At 32.9% G+C, this 25,247-nt stretch overlaps 1 protein-coding gene and 1 non-coding gene across 2 annotated transcripts in view; one reads left to right on the forward strand and one right to left on the reverse strand.

Annotated features, from left to right (window-relative positions):
- The first annotated feature begins 286 nt into the window (after positions 1-286).
- The window catches only part of LOC133194759 (uncharacterized), a 43,509-nt gene continuing 18,548 nt past the window's right edge, over positions 287-25,247 (forward strand). The window contains exons 1-3 of the mRNA XM_061330665.1: positions 287-439; positions 13,704-13,770; positions 15,035-15,148. Coding sequence (XP_061186649.1) covers positions 323-439; positions 13,704-13,770; positions 15,035-15,148 — 298 coding nt within the window. The 5' untranslated portion in view covers positions 287-322. The remainder of the gene's footprint in view (positions 440-13,703; positions 13,771-15,034; positions 15,149-25,247) is intronic.
- Trnas-uga (transfer RNA serine (anticodon UGA)) lies at positions 2,689-2,761 on the reverse strand. Its single transcript has one exon. It is a non-coding gene; the product is annotated as a tRNA-Ser (tRNA).

A 25,247-nucleotide genomic window follows, 5' to 3' on the forward strand; every position in this document is an offset into this window, starting at 1 on the left:
GAGGCATTTAAAACGGACTACCCAAAATGATAAGTGAAGACATTCGACACTTTTTATATCAGGTTTTAAAGGTAAAATATGTGTATGTAAATGGCATTATCTTATTCAAAGGGAAATACAGGAAACAAATATTTGACAAACCTCATTTGTATAAAACAACAATGCAGCATTAGATAGCGAGTCTTTTAACAGTTAAGCGCCGATCGGTTCCGAAGTGATCAATCGAGTGTCAGGTGTATGTGTCCTATATATAATCTAATGTGACACAGATCTAGCTGTACTGTAGCTTCGCGATCGCCATGATGCTGTTGCCAAAGCTAAGATGAAGCATCTTTGGATCTTCAGCATTCTTCTTAAGTTATGCATTATTCTGTGGAATTTACAGACACGTGCTTGTTACAGGTACAACTTCGAGCGATGTCGGAACTGCACAACTAGGGTAAGAAATCAGTTCACTGTCAACCATTGATAAACAAACACTTGTACACAGGGTGGTAATATCGGCACACGTGTTCTTCACTATGAAAAAAAAGTCTCTTTCATTCATTTTGTTAAGATGTTGGATAATAGATTTGTTTACCTTTTTTTTTTAAAAATCCTTCTGTGCGTAGGTCCCCTATTTCACTCATTTTTTTTTTTGGGGGGGGGGGGAGAGGGGGATGGGGTGGGGAGGGGGTGCTGGAATAAGATCCGGAAAAGGGGTTGGGGTGGGTGGAGGCCCTCTCGATTGAACTTTTAATGTTTTTTTTTTCTTTTTCATCATCATTATTTTTTTTTCACTAATTAGTATTATTATTTCAAATATGATTTTTCTTCTTTAGTAGTCATGGTTATGATATTATCAGAATTTCATAAAGGAGCAGTATACAGTTGAATACTTCGTGTAGCTCCTTCAGATCTGTCTCTCTAGTTATGATGAAAGAGAGATAGATCTAGCAATTACAGTGGGTCTACAGATTTCTTATATATAATTATTTTTACAGCAGCAGATTCAGTTTTTATAATGAAAGAAAATGGCAATGTCAAAAGTTATGTATGTAAAAAAGGAAAAGATTTTTTTTCATAATTACACATATGAAATCATTTAATGAACCCTATAATTATGATGAATATTGCAAACCTTATGATAAAAAATTATCTTTTTCTGAATTTCATATAAACAAAACAGTAAAAATTATAACTATCCATGTTAAAACTTTATGTAATTTTATATGGAAAATTCCAAAATAGGTTTTTGCTATATGATATAGTTTTGTTTTTATGTCGTTCATATAATGTACGGGAAAAAATTTCATAATGAAATCACACTTGGATCTCAACATAAAACAGTCATTCAAAATCAATAAGGAGATCTTTAACTTAAAGCTTGAAACACAAATGAAATAGATAAAGGCATTTTAAGATAAATCTTCATGAATTTGTAAATCGAGTAACTCTAAATATCTTTGAGGAATTTTTCCCAATTAATTGTCATATAATCGGCCATTTCACTTATATAAGGTAGAAAAATTAACCTGAACCTATCTTTTGACTTGAAGAATGTTGTGACAATATAGTTATGGCTGTATTGATTTTTCTTGTAGATGACAAGAAAGCCATTCTTGTTAGGAAAGGAATGATATTTAAGGCTTTCTTCAGGCACATATGATTATTAGAGAGAAATGTTAATTATACTATTTATTATGAAGCTCATCATCACTAAGCTAACCATCTTAAAAATGATTAATATTAACGTGTTTTCTATCTCTTAGTCCATGTGTATCTGCAATAATGTAGCCCTGTCCATTAGTTTAAAATTTTGTTGGGTATGTTTCTGTTTTTTTATTTGACCCCTCCCAATCCCCCAAAACAGATTAAAAAAAATGGAGAGGGCTATATTATTCCAGCCACTTAATGCTTTACATGCTGAGAAAGGTTTAGGAGTGACAGCTAGTCCTCCTCTTCACCCCCACCCTCCCCCAGTAAATTAAGGTCATTTACACAATAAGGGGAGATTACAAAGAGATGAAGTCTAAGTTGCAATAATTGGTGGTGTATTGATTGATTGAATGTTATTTTAATATATGTCCCTTGTGAGAATTTTTCACTCATATGACATGTATGAGATATCTCCATACTGTATACTGGTGAAGGGCTTCAAATTTAGATCTTTACTCATGATCAGCACTCGGGGCTATTGAGCAGTAAGGGTTCTTTATTGTGTCCCGTAAACTCCTACCATGACTTGGGACCTTGGTTTTTAAGGTTTCATCCAAAAGAGCTTTGACTTTCACTTTTTATGCCGGCACTTGGTGAAGAAACAGTCACTCTAAATGTTAAGCATCTTGGGTTTTACACGGTTTTAGGAAAGAGAATTGAAGCCAATACCTCCAGATCATGAAGCGAGCACCCTACCATTAGGCCACCTTGAGTGGTGGTGTTGGTGTGTAACAGGAGAGGAGAAAGATGTGACAGACCAGACCGGGGTTCCAACCCGGGACTCCTGAATCTCCAGTCAGGTGCTCTACCAACTGAGCTATCTGGCCACCGGCGAATGAACCCGTCTGACCTCCACATTCCTCCCTCCTTAAAGGTCTTTGGCCCCCGAAGACACCAACCCAGGCTCCTCCCTGGCAGGTATTTCACCTGTCACTTCCAGCTAGGGCATGGCACGGCACCAAATGTAACGGGAGAGGAGAAAAATGCAGCGGACCAGACCGGGATTCGAACCCAGGCCCCCTGAATCTCAAGTCAGGTGCTCTACCAACTCAGCTATCTGGCCACCGGCGATCAAACCCGTCTGACCACCACAGGTGAATGTGAATGATTCTCCAGAGGACCTAGGCACAGTAATTGTAGAAAAAGGAAAGAATCACTATACACAATCACCTCCATCAGAGATGATATGTATCATCATATTATTTTATTGCCAACATTATAAAATTATTGACTTTTGGTCTCACTGGTGACAATATAAACAGCCCTGGGTATTCAGCCTTTTGCCTATAGGTCAATCATCTGTATATATATATATATATATATATATATATATATATATATATATATATATATATATATATATATATATATAGTCATGACTCATAAGTAGACTGAAAACTGCTGAAAATTAACATGATTAATATTTATAATGACAATATTTTTACTGTTTTCACAGTATAGTTTTGTTTTCTTTCTTCAAAAAATTAAATTCAACAGCTAGAGCAATGATTTTTATTGTTAAACAATAAACAAATTACTCGATCTATGAAATGCGATAGGGATAATTGTCCTTCTATTAACCTATATTTCCTTAATTACATTGAAGTTTAAGGTGGCTTCTCTGATTTTTGGCAAAGCCTTTCAAAGACATTATATATTTGAAGTAGTTATGTTCCCCAAACGAAGTTGGGGAACATATTGTTTTTACTCTGTTTCTTATTATTATTATTATTTTTCTTCTTCTTCTTCTTCCTGGGTACTTTTTTGTCCGCGAGTGATCTCGTCAACTACTCATCCGATTGAGGTGAAACCTTTTTAGGGTTAATAGGCATGTTATGTAGATTTGCGAAATCAAGGTCATTTTGCGCGCACGTGCATGCACGTGCGTGCGCGTGCAATGCGTAAAATGACTAATATACTTGATATAGCTGTAACTTTTATATATTTAGATGAAATGCTTTGATACTCAAAATATAAGGATATATTAAAAGTGTAAACAAGATGACATGGTCAACATGCACATGCATGCACGTGTGCGCACGCGCAAAGCGTAAAATGACAAATATACTTGATATATTCGTAACTTTTATACTTTTTGATGAAATGCTTTGATACTCAAAATATTTATATATATTAAAAGTGTAGACAAGATGACATGGTCATCATGCACATGCATGCATGCATATGCATGCACGTGCGCGCGCGTGCAATGTGTTAAATGACCAATATACTTAATATAGCCGTAATTTTTATATTTTTTTATGAAAAGTTTTTATATTAAGAATATACAGATATATTAAAAGTGTAGACAAGATGATGTGGACATCATGCTCATGAATGCACATGCGCGCGCGTGCAATGTGTTAAATGACCAATATACTTAATATAGCCATAACTTTTATATTTTTTTATGAAAAGCTTTGATACTAAGAATAAACAGACAAATTATAAGTGTAGACAAAATGGCATGGTCATTAGGAACATGCATGCAGGTGCGCATGCATGCAATGCTAAGATGACCAATATACTTGATATAGCCGGAACTTATTTATTTTTTGACGAAATGTTTTGATACTGAGAATATAAAGATGCATTAATAGTATAGATGAGATGACATGGTCATCCTGCACATGCATGCACGTGCGCGCGCGTGAAATGCAAAAAACGATCAATATACTTCATTGCCTTATTTAATGAAGCTTACAGGAAATAAGACACCAAGAGGGTGTTGGGGAGCGTTTGGGGAACATCTGTAACGGTCCCCGTTACAATTAATACTAGTTATTTTTATATTGAGTGACTTTAAAACTGACATGCTGTTTTAATTACTTGAATGATCTAGTTACTTGTTTTGGCATTCTTTTTCATCATTTAGAGAATAAGTTTGCAAAAGTTGAAATTTTAGTTAAAATTGGGGTGAATGCTCTCTAAGGAATGTTGCCCCATTCACCGCTGGTCAATATAACTTTAAATGGGGGATGATTTTACTGTAGAGTACACCCTGGGAGAGATTGTCTCAACCAATCAGAGAGCATCAATGCTCATGATTATTTAAAAGTATTGCAACCACAACTTTTACAATGTATTTGTTATGGGCTGTTGACGTTTGATTTACTTAATGTCGTGACATAATATACCAAGGGGCTTAAATTGTAACAAGATCCAGAAAAACTTCCCTATGAGCAAGTTTTCCAGTAATTAATTGCATGCTGTTAGATCACCAATACTTAAATGTAATCAACAGGAATCAGGACCCCCCCCCCCTCCCCCCCAATCTCTGATGCAGATGCAATTGCCATAGGAATCACTGTGTTTGTCTGTCTTGTCATTTTAATATTGTGTATCTGCAACAATATGTTTATGGACACAATAACTTGACTACTTCTTCTCATACTTATAAATGCATATACTAGCTTTCAGGAAATGGCCAAAGGAAGACACCTACAGATTTTGGGCATACTTGGTCAAAGGTCAAGGTCAAAGCTGAAGATCATGTTTATTAACAAAATTATTTTATATATTAACTCAGGTACTATTTGAGGGAGGGGGATGGGGGTCATCATATACATCTCCTTAAAGTGAGACTTTGGATACCAGATAAGATTCTTTGCACATGCAGGTTCAGGTGGATAAAGACAATCCGTTTTTAAAAAAAGGTTACATTGGAGGCATTATAGCAGAAATAAAAAAAGGCCCTTCTTTCTATTGTCAATATATTTTTATATATATTGACAAAATATTTTTATTCTGATTTCAAGGGCATGCAGATCGAAATCTAATAGGTACCCACCAGAATATGAAGTAACCAGAAGTCTCTGACGAGACTGTAGCTCCACTGGTTGTACTTATAAAGGAAGATAAAAGTAGCACTTGGACTTGAAACTTTGCAACAGCAATAAATAGAATAAAGATCCTTGGTTTAGTCTCTTTTTGTGGCAAGATGTATTGCAATCAGACTAAAACTGTAGGAGGAGTAGCCTTTTAAAACAATTTTACAGAAAAGCATGGCAGCATCATTAAAAATCAAAGTACTGTGAGTACTGATAGACGGTGGCATGAATGATTTTGTTTGATTGTTTGTTTGTTTTAATTAAAACGTCCCTCTCGGGAATTTTTCACTCATAATGAGACGCCACCATTGCCATTGGTGGGCTGCAAATTTTATATCTACACTCAACACTCAGGGCCATTGTGCAGTGAGGGATCTTTTTTCTGGCCAGCACTTACTGCGACACGGGATCCCAGTTTAACGGTCTCATCTGAAGGACCGGTCTCCACGTCCCGCAGTGGGATTCAAACTCGCGACCTAAGGATCGACTCCTTACTCCTTTACTCTAGAGCAAACGCTCTAATTACTGGCCACTGGCATGAATGAATTAAATTAAATAAATTAATATGAGAATCTGTAAAATGATATGGAAATTATGAACGTTTGTTGCAATTTTTTACAATACATGTATTTGATGAGTTATTTTATATTTGCGTTAGTATGATGAGGACATGTATTAATTGAAGTTGTTAAACAGAAATTGTGATTTTATAATTTAAATTCTTATACTCAGTGGTTAATTATCAAATTTTGCTAATCTGGAGTTAAATTGAACTCACAATATTAAAAAAAAAAAACCTAATTTTTTGAAAAATATATGGTAAAAAGGGAAATGATGAATCACTTTTGGCGATGTACTGTAGATTGTGCGACATAAATCATATGCTGAAAGATAATGAAATAGACTTTATCTTTGGATCCCCTAAATTAAGTCAACTGAATTCGCAAGAAAATCCTAATATTTCATGTACATGCATTTGTGTAGTTTTTTTCTTACACTTTTTAAAGGGTAAATTTTATTCGAGTCACCATAGAATTTTCAAATACAAATGAAATATATGGGTAACTTTTGTTCGTCACAGTCTTATAATTATAGCTTTGATAAATTAGCATCCTTTCAGTAGTTTTTAGACAGAATCGAAATTAACTTTGCAAAATGGCATCGTATCTGCCTTCAAAACTCTCTTTTTATGTAAACTTTAAGAGGACATGATTTTTTTCCATTCCGAAAATATATCTTTTTCTAATATAGTATCGTCAACAGATACTAGAAATTCCATTCATCAAAAGACACCGTAAAATTTCAATAAACTGTATAAGTATTATTGTATAAAAATTTCACAAAACGTCTCAAATAAAACATGCAGTTCTGCAACAAGGAATACGCAGTCCTCGAATCATGTTAACTGAATTTTCGGAAATGGAGAAATTTGGGGATTGACGCTTTCCAAGAATGGAGTATCTCGTAATTAGGGAATACCAAATTGGGAACATCTCGTATAATAAGTGTTTGTCACACATCCAACAGCAAAGAAACCGCTGAGAGTGTGTTGATTTAACAATAATTATTTTATTTCCTAAGATGGTAAGGTGTAATGTGAAACCATTATCCATAAATATTTTTCCCCCAGTTTTTTTTTTTTTTACTTTTAATAAATTTTATTGAAATTTTACATTTACACAACGTAAAAAAGGACGTGTATACGAACTAACTTTTTGCATTTGTTTCATACTCAACAAACTTTATGTATGAATTGACTTATATACGAATCAGTTTTTGTACGAATTATTATTAAGTCGGTGTAGTTTAATGAATATTCATGAGGCGAGAAATATTAAAACGGGAAATATCAGGAATTAAACTTTGCGCCCATCAACGAAATGTCATTGAAATAACTTGAGAACCATGTACATTTTATTTTCGAACAACGAAACGACTCCACTTTCATTGTTTTGTCTCTGCAAAAATCGCCGCTAGGGTCCCTGTGTTTTTACACTGTTGTTTATTCATCGCCCAGACCAGCAGCAATAGCCTGTGGCTATAAATAGCCACCGTCTAAAAATCAAAAACAATAATGACAATTACGTATCTCAGTGTATTCTACTTGTAATTGCCAAGTTATACTGAAATCAGACAAAAGAGTAGGAGGAGGAGTAGCATTTTGAACAAATTTCACAGAAATTTCTATTTTTAGTAACCATGGCAACGCAGTTCATTGAAATCAAAAACCAATACACAGAATTATGTATCTTATTATTGTCTACTTTTGTGCCAAGTTATAATGATATCAGACCAAAACTGTAGGAGGAGTAGCATTTTGAAAGTATTTCCCAGAAATCTCTATTTTTAGTAACCATGGCAACACCGTTCATTGAAATCAAAATCTGGTATACAGAATTATATATCTTAGTGTAGTCTACTTTTGTGCCAAGTTATACTGAAATCAAATCAAAACTGTAGGAGGAGTAGCATTTTGAAAAATTGTTTACAGACGGACGGACAGACAGACAGACAGACGGACGGACGACGGACACCTTACCACCGCATAAGCTCTTCTGGTCTCTGACCAGTAGAGCTAAAAATGAAGAGATGAGACAAGGTTTTTAAAAATGTAACAACTGGGAGTTGTGTTTAAAAATGTTACAACTAGGATTATATCAGCTGATGTACTTAGTGATTTGTTCGTGGGACACAATGCATTAAATTACTTTCCTTGGGGAATATAAAACAATTTTATATATATATGCATGTTCTCATCTGGCAACAGAATCAAGATAGACTAGACATTCGATCCACATTTAAGTTGTTTATAAAAATACTTGCATCATTTTATACACTAGACAAAATTGCTAACACACTACTTATTATTCTTATTTGTGAATTGATCATTTTCCTGATTGGTAATAATATATAAAATATGCCATCTTTTCCATAACAGTTGGATTGACAAATGTCTTGGTGTCATGACAAGACCCTTAAAGGACCTTCTTGTCTGAAAACCAATTTCCCGATGTGCACTGTGCATCGTTTTTGCCAAGATATGAAGTCGGTGATTACTGATAGGAGTGAAACAGTTCACCGCGGTATTTTTTCTCTGTTTGATACACGGTGCAAAATCTCTAATTTTCGGTTCGGTTCATTTTTCAGTCGGGATTGTTATTCAGTCAGGTTTGGCATAAGGTAAAACACGTTACTCACTATAAATAAGTATAGAAAACATAAATTTTTGATGACTGATAGTTTGTAAAATAGTTTTTGACAGTCAAATAATTCTAATCAATTTCTTCTAGTCAGTTTGCAAAATAAAAATTCGTAAATTAAGTGACTAGATTTAGTAAAAGAAAGCATAAAACAAGGTTGAATTTGTTTCCTTCTATCAAAATGTATTGTATCGAAAATAACCGTACAGAGACAAAATTATACAATACTTATCGAACCATGAAGGAGGTGTATTGTTTCACTCTTAATTACAGAAGGTAGTCCATGAGGTTGCGACGGGAGCAGTCTCCCACTAAAAAATCAAACGATATACACTGATTGACTACCATATCACTTAGTAGTCATCCAGTTTCTTGGTGTCTCTACCAAATCCATCCAACTTCTGGTTGCCCCAATTTCGTGAAACAATCTTGAAGTTATTGTGTGGTGCTTACTTAATGCCATCACTATCTATTGTAAACAATTTTATGATTGTTTATTCATTTTCAACAATTTTTCATCAGAGAAATGCATAATCTTTTAATTGTTTTAATTTTTCACAAATTTCTTCAAAAGAACCCCCTGCAGACACCACACTGGCTGCCTTAGCACGCTCTTCTAGAGTCAAACGCCACATATGGTGTAACTTTTTTCTGAGTTTTTTAAAATTATAGCACAAACATAAAGAACACAACCACAAAGAAAAATATAGAAATTTATTCCACCAAAAATGTATGGACATGATTTTAATTTTTTCTATGAAGTGGTTAAGCTTCAGTAAACATTGTTGTTATTTATCAGTTAAAACATTTAAATGTCTCAATTTTTATTAAAGTGACATAATTATATATCAAAAACATCATAAACAAGTTTTGAAAAGAAAAATGTTAGTTTATTTAGGTGGAGCATTAGCAATTTTGTCTAGTGTATATATACAGTTAAACTTCGGTATCTCGAACACTGATATCTCAAATACCATGGATATGTCAAAGTGATTTGGAAGTCCCAACCCCTTTTTCTTTTAGTATTTTACCCCTCAAAGTTTTTTCTTGATCTCATTGAGTTTGAGATAATGAGGTTTGACTGTATACATGGTATATATATATATATATATATATATATATATATATATATATATATATATATATATATATATATATATATATATATGACAATTTGGAATCAGTTCTCTATACAAACATTAATATTGCAAATTGTCTCAAAATTTCTTATTTGTTGTCAAAGTTTGGAACTGATTTTTTTCTCCAGACATATATTGTAGAGGTTTGAGATAATTCAGCAAGGGAAGTGCCATAGTAGACATGGCAGAGCTTAGGCTTTTTCTGAAAGAAGAGTATTGATTTTTGCTAGAGGTCTCTGAAAGATGATCTACCTGGCTAGTATGGATGGCTTCTGTACTTAGCAGCAGTCCTTAAAAAAACAAAATTAACTACAGAGAAAACTTAAAAGGGTTGAGCAGAAAAAGGGGAGGCATGGAGAAATATGGGAAGGTAGAAGGAGAGAGAAAAAAGGAAGAAGGGGAAAAAGTAGGGGTGAGGGAAGGGATTGAGGGAGTACCCCACTGTCCACTTGCATGTTTTTATTCCCCAGTAGACTAAAACAGTGTAACTGATCATTAAGAGCATATGTTGAAAGCATGCATATATAGTATTATATTGGAACATTTTCATGAAAGGAATTAAGACAAGTTTCATTTTAGTATCATCATGATCATAGTTAAACTTGTATGTTTCTTTTTATTCACCACAAATAAAATGATCTTTGTGATATGCTTCAAGTACATGCTCCATGATTTAAAAATATGCTTCACTTAATACACCTAATGAGGAGAAATATTGAAAACATGTAATGCACTGTAGCATTCACTGCCTGGTTAACTCAGGCATGCTGAATCAGCTACCTCTCTGAGCAGAAGACCTCCCTGGTATAAATTCAGCTGATAAAACACCCACTTATATCAAAGTCAGATTAAAATAGGACATTTAAAAGGTTAAATTAAAATAGGTCTCTTCATTTTCTTCTTTCTTTACATTAAGATTAATTTTGTTATAATGAACCTAAAAATGCTTCCCATTGAACTAACAAACAAAAATTGCAAAAGGGAAGAATTTTGGTCTATGTCTTGAAAATTGCATGAGGTTAAGACATTTTTATGCCCCAGTAATCAAAGATTTGGTGGCATACAGTTTTTGGTCTGTTCATCTGTCTAGCTGTTTGTCTGTTTTTCCCCCATAATTGAAGAAAGGCATATAGATTTGGTATGTCTGTCTCTCTGTTGTCTGCAAAAACCTTAAATCTTTTCCATAACTTTTGAATGGTTCGTGCTGTGGCTTTTATATTTCACAGGTGTATTCCTTGTAACAAGACTGTTCCTTGAATATCAACTTATTTGACCCTTTTGCCCTTGACTTTGGAGTTTGACCTTCTGCAAAATGTAATGTAATGATTGGCCAGTTCTTTTGCCAAAGCATTCAGGGTAGCTAAGTTTGTACAGCGTCTATACATGTTGATTAAATTGTTCAACATGTCAAAGAGTAGAGGAATCCATCTGCAGTCACAAACATTTTGAATCAAATTTTGCATTAGTCATGATGGATTCCAATTTCTCATTGACTATATATTAATCCACATGAACATGATAAATAAGTAGAGTCAAGGTTCACTCGTTCAAATCTGGAGTCAGGTTTTTGCATGTTCTTTCTACTGGCTACAGGCATTTGATGCACCAGTTGCCAGCCCAATTAACCCAAAATAATCTTGCAAGGGGATAGTGATCAGTGTCTTGCTGGAGACTAGTTGGTTGATTGCAGTGAAGGTTAGGTTTGATAGCTATCATCAGAGATCCTGAAGCTCAAAAAAGGATATCTGCATGACACTGGAGCAGATCAGGTCCATGGTTCAAATCCTGGTCAGATTTCAACCATTCCCCCCTTTTTGAAACCTCAAACTTTTTATGTATATAGTAATTATATATTAATGTGGGGAGAGAAGTAAACAGTATAGCAGTTACAGTATTTCTTGGTGTCTGAAAGTAAAAGTTAGTATATAACCTTTGTGACTGTTCAGTCTTGAATGCATTTAATTAAGACCATTTATTAAATTCTCGTCTATATTAGATATCACTCATTTGAAAAAAAATTTTCATATACTGTTACCACACTCTGTATTCTATCCTTACCAAAATCTCATTGATGGAAAACATACAACTTATTGAATTAAAATCATATCCAATCACATTTACCATGGGGTCCCGGTTTCTAATTTATATTTGAACTTCAAACAAGGAAATTTTGATATCATAATTGTTAATCATATAAAGCCAATATGGGAAAAACTTTAAAGCTTAAACACCGAGGTTATTTTATTATTCACTTTTCAACAATTATTTCAACAATTATTCACTTGCAAGAAATATCTTAGATTCACCAGAATATATCTTGCCATGCACAATTAATTTATGCCAAATTTAATGTATACAGTAAAATTAACTTGGTTATAGCAAAGTCCTGGGGACCTGCGAATTTACTTTGCTATACCTGTAATTCATTATATCCATATAACGAATTCATATAAGTTTATATAGCGAATTCGCAATATACACGTTTTCCTTCAAGTATTACTACTGAATATGTTAGAGAAGCAATTATATAACAAAACATACCTTGGATAACTAAGGTTTTATTATGAATTGAATTGATATACAAATACTTAACTAAATTAAAGTCAGTTCAATATATCAGTTTTTAAGATCTTTGAAAATTTGTTATAAAAGATGCAAATAATATTATTTTTAACCTCTACAGGACTCAAAATCAGTTTGCTTGTAAATTTGTTATATCAGAGTTCATTATAACCGTAAAATTTTACAAAGAATTGTTAAGAATTTTGCTGGGGACTCCAAAAAACTTCACTTTTATATCCATGTTCGTACTAAATATACAGAGTTTTACTGTACTTAGTTTTGAAAGATTAGACAGTAGTCTTAGAGATGTATTTCAAAGTGACATATTGCAAATTTAAGTTGTCAACTTGTAAAGTTGTATATTGTGAACATGGTGAATAATGTTTTGATTATATAACAAATCAAAATTGTTCATGACCCTTGCACTTTGCTATAAATGTGTTTGACTAGTAGTAGTATTTCACAGAGGTATTCAATGCAGAGTAGTGTTCTCTTATACAATAAAATGCTTTCTTTGGTTGTTAGTATGGGAATTAATGTTGCAGCTGTTGCAGAAAAAAATTAATGCATAAGCGGGTTATGTAATTTTTTTCTCTCTCCGATAGCTGCAATGTTAATTTCCATACTAAGAAACAAAGAAGGACATTCTATTGATTATATTTATGTCTGTATAAATAATCATATAAAGAAGGATCAGGATTATGTACATTAACTGTTCTATTATAAATATATAAATATAGACTGTATAGTTTGTATGTTTCATTCATGGAAGAGCCATTTAATTGATTATATTAATTTATGTCTGTAAAAATAATCATACAAAGTAGGATTAGGATTAAGCTGTACATTAAATATTGTTTTATAGATATCAATCAATCAATATATTTATTAGAGTATTATACTCTAAAACACTAAAGTATTATAGATGTATATAATATGAACATTATTGTAGGTTTCATTGATGGAAGAGTCACTGCTCAAAAAATCTCTACAGGTGGCTTGCTTAGCAGCATTTAAGTATTAATAAATGACCATGGTTTTTCATAAGAAATAAAGGAGATAATATTCAGTGGATCTAAATATAGGATTTATTTAAGCAAGAAAGTTAATCCTTCCCATGTAAATCTTCTAAATTATCATCACACTTTTGCATAAATACTGGAAGTTTTTAAAGGATTTTATAAGAAAAAAAAAGATTAGTATAGCTGTTTCTTTCCTGTCAAGGGAATGTTTGAATGATTTCTTTTTTATATAAATTTGCCATTTCTTTGCAGAAGGATGTTATGTGTCACATACAGCAGATGCCACCGAACTGTTTCCCTGGTTACGACAAAGATATTTGTAAGTTAATAATTAACACTCAGATTAATTTAGGGGCTAAACTCAGCATGCAAGGACTTACAGGATCAAAATTGGTATGTTTTGGTGACAATATAATTATACTGATGTTTCTGCATTTAGAAAGCAGTTAGAGAGCTGACTGAGCTCCTATGAACACTTTTGAGTACATATATAGTTATAATTATTGGCTTGTCAGATCCATATGTTAATGTCCACCCACTTAATTCTGTTTTGTTAGTCTTTTTTTCTAAATAAAAGAAGTGTTTATTTCTATCAACCTTATCAATATTAGGGCCCTTCATCATTTAATGGTAAAAGGATAACACACCTTAACATTTTGAGTTCATTCATATATTTATGAAAAATGTAAAACCAAAAATGTTTTAAGTCCAGGTGCTACATTTCTTTTCTTTTATTATAAATATAACCAGTAGAGCTACAGTCTCCCCAGAGACTTCCAGTTTTTTTTTATCCCTCAAAAAATGGTAATAAATTGAACCATATACTACAGTACCTTGGTTTTGAGGGGTTTGATGACATCTCATGGGGTGCAAATCATCAGATCAACTTCAAGGATGGCATCTCATTTCATCTGAAAATTGATCTGTATGCATGTAATTGTCAACTGGATACCATTCAATACTTCAGATCAAATTACTGTAATTTGCTTCTTTTCTCATGCACTCTGAGTTTTATTGACCATACTTTATGATGAAACTTTCCTATAGATTTCGAAGTAGCACCTGAGAAGAATCACAGTTCCCTTAGAGCTATTATTTCTTTTATCTGTAATTTATTTTGGTACTAGACGTACATTATGTTGACCTGGATTTCTAAAAAAAGATAATTATAACTATATATGTACTCAAAAGTGTTTATAGGAGCTCAGTCAGCTCTCTAACTGCTTTCTAAATGCAGAAACATTAGTATAACTATATTGTCACCAAAACATCTTTGTAATGACAGATTAAAATTCTGATTCCAAGACAAATCTTTTCACTTCTGAATTCCCAGAGTTTACTTGTCTTTGAAGTTAGATTCCATCTGCAATTTTGAAATCCAGACTGATCAGAACAATTGGTCACAAACAATTTAAGAACCATTAAAAAATGATTTTTTTGAATTTCAATGAATTGTAGAAATTTAAAAGCAAAAAATTCTGAAGAATATTGTACAATTATCAAAATGGTTCTTTCAATCCATTTAAAAAATAAATGGAAACACTTTATCATGTTTACAAAATGGTATTTGGACTGATGTTTAGGGAAGGACGAACGAAAATGGCCAGGAGCAGCTCGGGACATGAGGGTTAGTGTGGACCGCCAGGAAAATGGAAACCTGATGGTGGCCAACTTCAAATGGAAGCCTCCATATGATTGTAAGTAAAAGTTATTAATACACATTAGGATGATTTTAATCAGGAGTAGGTTTATATATTTATCAGATGTAAATTGACAGTTGGAATCGGCTGGATGAGGGCTCCATGATTTTTTGGTCAGATGAATTGCTCAGATGACCTTTTGTTTGTGGATTTTAGTCATCAACTGAAGGTGAAAATTTACCCTTCAATATTTTCAGTTTCTCTGAAGAGCCAGTTTCAAACAGTTTTGGTACATTTTTAGGTGTAAAGGATTTGGACCACCCCACCCCTAAAAATATAAAGACAAATATATAAATATATATATATATATATATATCCAAACTTGAAACATTCACAGTGTCCGGTTTTTATATAGATAAAATTAAAAAAAGAAAGGCAACACAGGTTAAAACGTTAGCGCTTTCATTATTATCTTCAGACGTTTTACAAATACATAATAATGTTTTCCTGACTGTAATGTCTAACAAAACTATTAATACTTTAAAAATCATTATCTATAATTGAATCTGACAGCTAGCTATAAAATGCTTGCAGTAGGTTCACACTTCTGAAACCAAATCCAACATGTGTTTATATTACTAATTGAGAACATGGGAAGGTTATACTCTGTGTGAAAGTTTTGTCAGAAATCAAATTAAATCAAACTGTTAAGACTGGGTTTAAATTTTTGAATGAAATGTTTTTCTTTTTCTCTTCTTTCAATTACATTGTCTCTAAAAAGTTTATAAAATGGAAATACTTTAAATTGTCCGTGTCCGCATATATCTATATGTTCACTGAGTTTCATCTTGCGGTACTCGGGGACTTGAATGTGTTGTTTATGCACCCGGATTCTGGTTCTCAATGTGGTCCCCGTTTCACCGATGTAGAATTGGTTACATCCTCCGCAAGTAATAACATATATTAAATTTTTGGACTCACATGTCATGTCCGAATTATTAGAAAGAACTTGTCTAAAAGAGAGGAGAAAGCTTTAAGATCATTAGCAAGTGATGAAACTATCATCATTAAAGAAGCTGATAAAGGTGGAGCCGTGGTTATCATGGACGCTGACTTCTATGAAACAAAGATAATACAGATGCTTTCCAATACAGAATTCTACACAGAAGTTACTGAAACCCAGGATAAAAAAACCATGCAAAAAATTAAGAAATTGTTACATGAACACCCCTCAGCATTAACAGAGAATGAGGAAGATTTTGTAACTGACTTTGACTATAAGGAAAGTTGTTTCTATGGACTACCTAAAATTCACAAATCAAAATTAATCAAAGAAGCTATACAAAAACAAAATACGGAATACATTGTTTGTGAAAATCCACAGAATTTAACATTCCGACCAATTGTTGGAGGACCCGCAGCACCTACCCAACGTCTCAGCAATCTACTAGATATAGTGTTAAAACATCTCTGCCAACACGTTAAAAGTTTTGTCCGAGATGATTTAGATTTTTTACGACATCTACCTAACCAAGTCGATTATGACACAAAACTCGTTACTTTAGATGTAGTGAATTTATACACCAATATAACCAGTACCCTGGGAATCAAGGCTTTAAAATTCTGGATTGAAAATTACAGAAATGAAATTGACAACCGATTTACAAAGGAGTTTTTATTAGAAGCTACAGAATTAGTTTTAAAGAACAATGTGTTTACTTTCAATGAAAAATATTTTCATCAAGTGAAAGGCACAGCTATGGGTACCAAAATGGCCCCTACATACGCAACTCTCACCCTTGGATATCTAGAAGAAACACTTTATGAAAAAGCCAGTGAACAATTTGATGAAGAATTTGGCGAATATCTTAAGAAAAACTGGAAAAGATATCTAGATGATTGTTTTATTATATGGAAAAAAGGTGATTCAGATTTGAGCATTTTAAATGATATCTTGAATGAATTAGACCCAGATATTAAATTTACAATGGAAAAAAGTTCCACTCAACTGCCATTTTTAGATGTGTTAATCTGTAAGGAAAACAACAAAATTTCTACAGATATATTTTACAAAAATACTGACATTCATCAGTATTTGCATTTTGGTTCTTCCCACCCACGACACATTAAAAGAGCAATCCCATACAACCTAGCCCGAAGAATATGCACAATAGTCAGTGAGGAAGAAACCAGAAATCAACGTCTGGAGGAATTGAAAATATATCTCACATACCAACATTATCCTTTAAACTTAATTAACGACGGCATCAAGAAAGCAAAGGAACTAGATAGGCAAGAATTAATTAACCCAACTGCTAAGGATGTGGAGGAAATTAAAATATTACCACTAGTCACAACTTACAACCCTAACAACCAAAATATTACTCCTATCGTTCAAAATCTCCATGGTATCCTCAAAACAGATGAAGAAATGTCAAGTGTTTTATCAAAATTTAAATTTATAAACAGTAAAAGGCAGCCAAAAAACCTCAGAAGAATGCTCTGTCCTTCCAAAATAAGGAAATCTACAAAATCCGTGACGAAGTGTAAAAACCCGCGATGTGGCACATGTCCTTTTCTAAGACATGGAACGTCATTTAATTTCAGAGGAAATGATTTTTTTTATTAATTCGGACATGACATGTGAGTCCAAAAATTTAATATATGTTATTACTTGCGGAGGATGTAACCAATTCTACATCGGTGAAACGAGGACCACATTGAGAGCCAGAATCCGGGTGCATAAACAACACATTCAAATCCCCGAGTACCGCAAGATGAAACTCAGCGAACATATAGATATATGCGGACACGGACAATTTAAAGTATTTCCATTTTATAAACTTTTTAGAGACAATGTAATTGAAAGAAGAGGAAAAGAAAAACATTTCATTCAAAAATTTAAACCCAGTCTTAACAGTTTGATTTAATTTGATTTCTGACAAAACTTTCACACAGAGTATAACCTTCCCATGTTCTCAATTAGTAATATAAACACATGTTGGATTTGGTTTCAGAAGTGTGAACCTACTGCAAGCATTTTATAGCTAGCTGTCAGATTCAATTATAGATAATGATTTTTAAAGTATTAATAGTTTTGTTAGACATTACAGTCAAGAAAACGTTATTATGTATTTGTAAAACGTCTGAAGATAATAATGAAAGCGCTAATGTTTTAACCTGTGTTGCCTTTCTTTTTTTAATTTTCTCTCTCTCTCTCTCTCTCTCTCTATATATATATATATATATAGGATCTCCCATGATTTGTAGTTGGATATGATTTTTATCCAACGAGTTGTGTGTTTTTTATCCCCGAGCCTTGGCGAGGGGATAAAAACACACAACGAGTTGGATAAAAGTCATATCCAACTACAAATCATGGGAGATTCTTTTTATCCCATGTTTAATACTTCACAACCAATGTTTTACACTGTTTTATATAGGACTCCACTTTATTTTACTTCATCGCGCTAACGCAAAAACCATTGTGACGACACAACTGTGGATTATGAAAAAATTATCTATATATATATATATATATATAAGTTTAAGAGTTGTTGTAAAATGTGCTTTATAAATAAAAATTAATTTCATTACAACGTGTATTGGTAACAATCCTCTAATAAAACTAATGTCCAAATAACTGTATCTCACTTCCATTCTCAATGACCGTGTAGTGTAGGACAGCGCCGCGAGAATTCCATCGGCATCGAAAGCAAGTTTTTTGACTTGCCTAGATAGCCGAGCGGTCTAGCGCGCTGTTCCTGTACTGCTAGGAGACAGATTCCGAAGGTCGAGAGTTCAACCCCGGGCTGGGGCGGAAGTGGGTATACCTATAAAAGTGAATTTCTTTGTGCTTTCTATATATATATATATATATATATATATATATATATATATATATATATATATATATATATATGAGAGCTAAAGCAAAAAAATAAAAATTTACTGCAATCCTCAAAAGATACCAGCCATCATCTATATTTTATCTTAAACATCAGAATGAGTATTACACAAAATGTGTAAATGCATAGTGTCTGTGAGCTCTCTACCAAAATCACTAATTAACCCAGGGGTCCAGGGTAAGTCATTTCATTCAAACCACTAAGACACCGAAATCGGTGGACCACAATTTTTTGAATTTGCTTGTTGACCTTTCCTTTGACCTTGACTTCACTTTTCTTAAATTTAATTTGTGTTTAGCTAAGTTTCAAAGAAAGTATTCAAGTATTTTTTTTTATCAAACTTCATATGTTGATACATATTGGTGAAAGCTATTCAACTGCATCAACATTGTTTAACCTGTACCTTTCCTTTGACCTTGACCTCACTTTCTTAAATTTGTGATTATCTGAATTTCATAGAAACTTAGGATATTTTTTATCAAACCTCTATGCTTATATATATTGAGCTGTTCAAAAGCATCATCATTTTTTGATCTAGCCTTTCATTTGACCTAAACTCACTTTTCTTAAAATAATATAAAGCTCAGTTTCAAAGAAACTAATCAATATATTTTAATCAAACCTAATATGCTGATACATATTGGCGAGAGCTTTCAACTTCTTCAACATTTTTAACCTTGACCTTTCCTTTTAACCTTGACTTAAAGTATTTCTACCTAATTTTCAAAGAAAGTATTCACAAAATATTTTATCAAACTTTATATACCTAACATATTAATGAAAGAAATTCAATGAATGGCATCAACATTTTTTACCTCAACCTTTCCTTTGTCCTTGACTTCAAATTTGTGTTTAGCTAAATTTCAAAGAAAGTATTCAAGATATTTTTATCAAACACTATATGTTTATACATATTGATGAGAGCTATTCAATGGCACCAACATTTTTTACCTTGACCTTTCCTTTGACCCTGACTTCAAATTTGTGTGTAGCTTAACTTCAAAGAAAGTATCCAAGATATTTTTATGCCCCGCCATGAATATGGCCGGGGCATATAGTGTTTGTCATGTCTGTCTTCCGTCCTTCTGTCCTTCCGTCCTTACGTCTGTCCTTCCGTCACACTTTGCGTTTAGCTCTGTTCAAAGCTCAGTTTCAAAGAAACTATCCAAGATATTTTTATCAAACTTCATATGCTGATAGATATTGATGAGGGCTATGCAACTGCATCAACATTTTTTGACCTTGACCTTTCCTTTGACCTTGACCTCACTTTTCTTAAATTAGTGTTTAGCTCAGTTTTAAAGATACCATTCAAGATAGTGTAATGAAACTTCATATGTTGATACCTACTGACGTAAGCTATTCAACTGCATCAACATTTTTTGACCTTGACCTTTCTTTTGACCTTGACCTCACTTTTCTTAAATTGGTGTTTAGCTCAGTTTTAAAGATACCATTCAAGATAGTGTAATCAAACTTCATATGTAGATACATACTGATGTATGCTATTCAATTGCATCAACATTTTTTTAACCTTGACCTTTCTTTTGACCTTGACCTCACTTTTCTTAAATTAGTGTTAAGCTCAGTTTTAAAGAAACCATTCAAGATATTTTTAACAAACTTCATATCCTGATACATACTGATGTAACCTTTTCAACTGCATCAACATTTTTTGACCTTGACCTTTCCTCTGACCTTGACCTCACTTTTCTTAAATTAGTGTCAAACTCCATATGCTGATACGTACCGATGAGAGCTATTCAACTGCATCAATGTTTTTTGACCTTTACCTTTCCTTTGACCTTGACTTCACTTTTCTCAATTTGTGTTAAAATGTTGCATTACTAATATACCCTCGGCGGGGCATTCATGTCCTATGGACATATTTCTAGTTTATCAAACTTTACATGCTTATACATATTGATGAGAGCTGTTCAATGGCATCAACATTTTTTACCTTTGACCTCATCATTTACCTTTGACCTCAATTTTCTCAAAATTGTGTTTAGCTAAGTTCAAAGAAACTATTCCAGATATTTTTTATGAAGGTTTATGCACCGATACATTATTTAGTGAGAATTTATCAAATGTTCCAATTTACCTTGACCTTCTCAATAACCTTTGACTTTACTATTTATTGTGTATTAAACTAAGTCTTAAAAAACTTTTCAAGGTATTTTCATCTAACTTCATACACTTATAAAAATGTTCGTGTTGCATGAACCCTGGGCAGGACATTCATGTCCTATGGACATATTTCTAGTTATGCAAGACTATTTGCTCACTAAAATTTCATTCTAACATATATTTGTGTTATTAAGGTTTATATACAGTCCCTGAAACAGTCTACTTTTCCACTTGAATGGTAAGCGAATGGTGAAAGAATGATGAACTAACGGTGAACAAATGCAGAGTGAACGGAAAAACGGGAAAGTAGAACGTTTCAGGGACTGTAGTATATTACATCAATATCAAATTTTTTTTTTTGCATTTATAAATGCCAAATGTGAGCATCTTGCAAATTTAAGATGTCTTGGAAATTTTGGTGATCTACAGTTTTAACTAAGATCGGACTTGACTAGTAAATTCCTGAAGATATTATATTTTATTTTTTTAGAAGCACAACTCATGAAATAAAATTCTTCGCTTTTATTCTTTATATATTTAAAATGCATGATTTGTGTAAACTTTTTATCAAAAGCCAACTTATTCATGTTCTCACAATTTGATGCCTATGAGTCATTAATATTAAAAACTATTTTTTATCGTGGCAGATGTACATCTCTTATTAGATTGACAATTTTTGAGACCACCTGTAGTAGGTGATTTAAGTCCAGCTTTGATGTTGATGCATAAAAAGCAATGTGATTTTATATATGGAAATAGTAATTATTTTTGGTGATTGATTATATTTATAATAATGGATTTATTTATATATAATTATATACATTAACAGAAGGCAGATTGGAGTTTAATATGGAAATTGGAATCATTAAGTACATTCAATTAAATCCATGACAGTCCATTTCCAAAGTAACTGGATGTACAATTTCAGAGTGTTTATACTAGATATATAATTTCAGAGTGTTTATATTAGAAATATAATTTCAGAGTGTTTATAAATATAGGGAATCTGTAAAATACAGTATAAGCAAAAATTTTAGCGAGGGTTCAATTTTGGCATTTTTGCGAGGGTGTCGAAATCGCTAAAATTTAATATCACTAACAATTCATTCCGCATTAGAGGTTACTGGTATCATTCTATGCACCATAAAATCACTAAAATTACTTCTCGCTAAAATTAAACACTGATTTTTAAAGACAAATTGCTAAATTTGTGTCTCGCTAAAAATTCCACTCATAATTGGTAATATTTGACCCAAAATGTAATTATGCCAATTGGAAATTTGTATTGTACTTATTGTCTTCATTTCATCTGCAGTTTGTAATTTAGGTGATTTTAGAAATACCAGACATATAAGGCTTGAAAAGGATTTACTTTGGCTTGTAGTGTCTTTTTCATCCAGCTTGAAGTGAAAATGTCAAAAATCTGTTCTTATTTTAAGATGTATTGAAAAAACCCCAAAATTTAAATTACATTGAAAAATGTCTTGTATCATGTGTATGTTATTAACAAAAAACCCCATAAAGGATATCAATGCGCAAGCACTAATGAATGGGAAAAGGAAAAAAATCTTTTAAGCCTGCTTAAATGGTGGTCTGCAATCCATTTTAGGAACCCGTTTGATTATGGATAAGCCTTGTGCTTTGCAATGTTAATTGAGGCGGTGATGGATTTCAAGGAGTCTGAACAAATGCTGGGGAAAAACACTACAAAGAATCCCTCTATCAGGTCTATTGATCAGGGTGTCTAATGAGTACAAAAGGAAGTGTTAAATGACGGCTTTTAAAGAATTTTTGGAAATACAACCTTAACCGTCAGAATCCATCCTTCTAATCAATCAAGAGAGAATGGAGAATAAAAATGTTAGTTTTAGATTTTCCATTAATATGTCATGTAAAATGTACTTAATGAACTAAGAAAAGAACATGGTAGACTAATGAATCCTTGCCACCACCACCCTCCCCCCAAACCAAAAAAAACAAAAAAATTAATGAGAAAAGATATGTTAAGAGATAATTAAAACACAATTGTTCATTTTTTTTAAAATTTCCATTTTCTACTGATCAGAGTGGCTTACATCGGTGTATGCCATTGTATAAGTGTTGACCAGTATAGGTCAGTCTGTTTAACTGTCTGTCTGTTCTTCATTGATGTATGTATACCGTTCATGGTAGCTCAGTCCGTAGAGGGCTCGCTCCATGATCGGAAGGTCGTGAGTTCGAATCTTGGCCACGACTTACCTAGTCAATAAAAAATAGGTAGCAACTGTTCCTTTGCCATGTGCTTGGCACTTTGAAGTGAAAGTTGTGGGTCCTTTGGATGAGACCTTAAAAACCGAGGCCCCCATTGTCACGGCAGGCATTGGCACGATAAAGATCCCTCACTGCTCAATGGCCCTGAGTGCAGGGTAAAAGTCAAAATTTGAAGCCCTTCACAGGTATATGGTGATGTCTCTATATTAGTGAAAAATTCTTGAATGGGACGTAAAACAACATACAATCAATCAATCATTGATGTATTCCATTGTATCAGTGTTGACATTATAGGTCAGTCTGTTTGACTGTCTGTTTGTTCTTACGTTAACAGTTTTTTTTTAGAAAATTTTTTTTTACTCATCTTACACTTTCAATCTGCATGATTTCAAGTCTTAAGTTAAAACAAGTAAATTGCACCAAGATGCTATTATTTTGTCATTCAGTTCTTGGATTTAGATGTACAGTGTTTCCAGGGTTTCTACTGTCTAATAGAATACTATATACAGGGTTATTTTTCACCCAGTGTTATTTTTGCCCTTTCACACTTGCAAACAATTTTGCCCGTTTAAAATTCGCCCAGTCACAGATTTGTTTAAGAAATTAAACTGTACTCTTTGAATTTGCCCCATTTTAAATTGGCCCACCCATGTGTAAGGCGAAAGGGGTGAAAATAAAATAAGGGCAAAAATTTCCCTGTATACAGTAATCATGCAGTGGGCAGTTATATTTTTGATCTGATTTCATTTAAACTTGATTATCAACTATCAACTGCTTTATATGTACCCCATGTACCTATATTTTGGTTTGGATGAATAAACTGAATTTGAACCTGAATATATCAAGATACACATTGTCAATTCTTTCTTTTTACTTCCTCTCTTTCTTTTTGATTTCTGAGTGAACAGCATCAGGTTACTAAAAATACAGTTTTCTGTGAAATTCTTTCACTGACCTCCAACAGTTTGACTTTTTTACATATTTTTTTTCTCAAGATATAAAAATCAAGATATATAATTACTAAACAATTCTGTGAATATAAAACTCAAAAATAAAGAAGTGTTAAAAATCCTAGTTAATTTTTTTGTAAATGGTTATCAAGTTCAAAGAAGTAGCATCAGTCTTATCAAAGACCTTTTAAGTTTTGAATATATCCTTATAAAGTTTTATATATCCTGTAACAAACTTGAAGGAGGAAAGGGGGAGGGGTTAGTATTATTAGAAATATGACTATTTAGCTGTCCATATCCATGTCCATAGATGATGCCAAAAGCTTAATGTTAAAGTTGTTTTTTTAAAATTTATTTCTGTGGGTATCTAAAACCAACAATGGAGTTAAAGTGCATAGATGTATATGGATAGCTCCAGATGCTGGATCTGCAGACCCTCATATTATACTGTGACTCCAGTTAAGAGCCAGATTTATACACTTAGCAATCATAGGTCCATTTTGAGCTCTTCTTAGGGATATCCAGACTTGATATGGAGCATAAGCTCCCCTGCTACAGATGCTGCATCTGATTTAGATTTTTTGCACCTAGGATGAGACACCATCAAAATCTGAATAATTTACTGGATATTCGGTCTGGTAATATGAAAAATTTTACCAACCCAAAAGGAGTTTTACAATTAAGACCAATATATTTTTTTAAGTTAAAAGAATAACTCAAATAGAAAAAAAGACATGTACATATTTGTCTGATATCTGTTAACCTGTACGTATTATCATTTCTTTTTTATGTTAGGGGAATTCCCCTTTAAAACGAACCGCCATATATATTGAATGATTTGAATTAGAAATAATGGAGTCCACATATATAATCGTAAGAATTGCATATTAAAAATGCATGTCTAAGAGTTTATAATCT

The sequence above is a fragment of the Saccostrea echinata genome, unplaced genomic scaffold (assembly GCF_033153115.1).
Source record: "Saccostrea echinata isolate AGI-Se365-2 ecotype Australia unplaced genomic scaffold, CSIRO_AGI_Sech_v1 ptg000029l, whole genome shotgun sequence".
Taxonomy (NCBI): domain Eukaryota; kingdom Metazoa; phylum Mollusca; class Bivalvia; order Ostreida; family Ostreidae; genus Saccostrea; species Saccostrea echinata.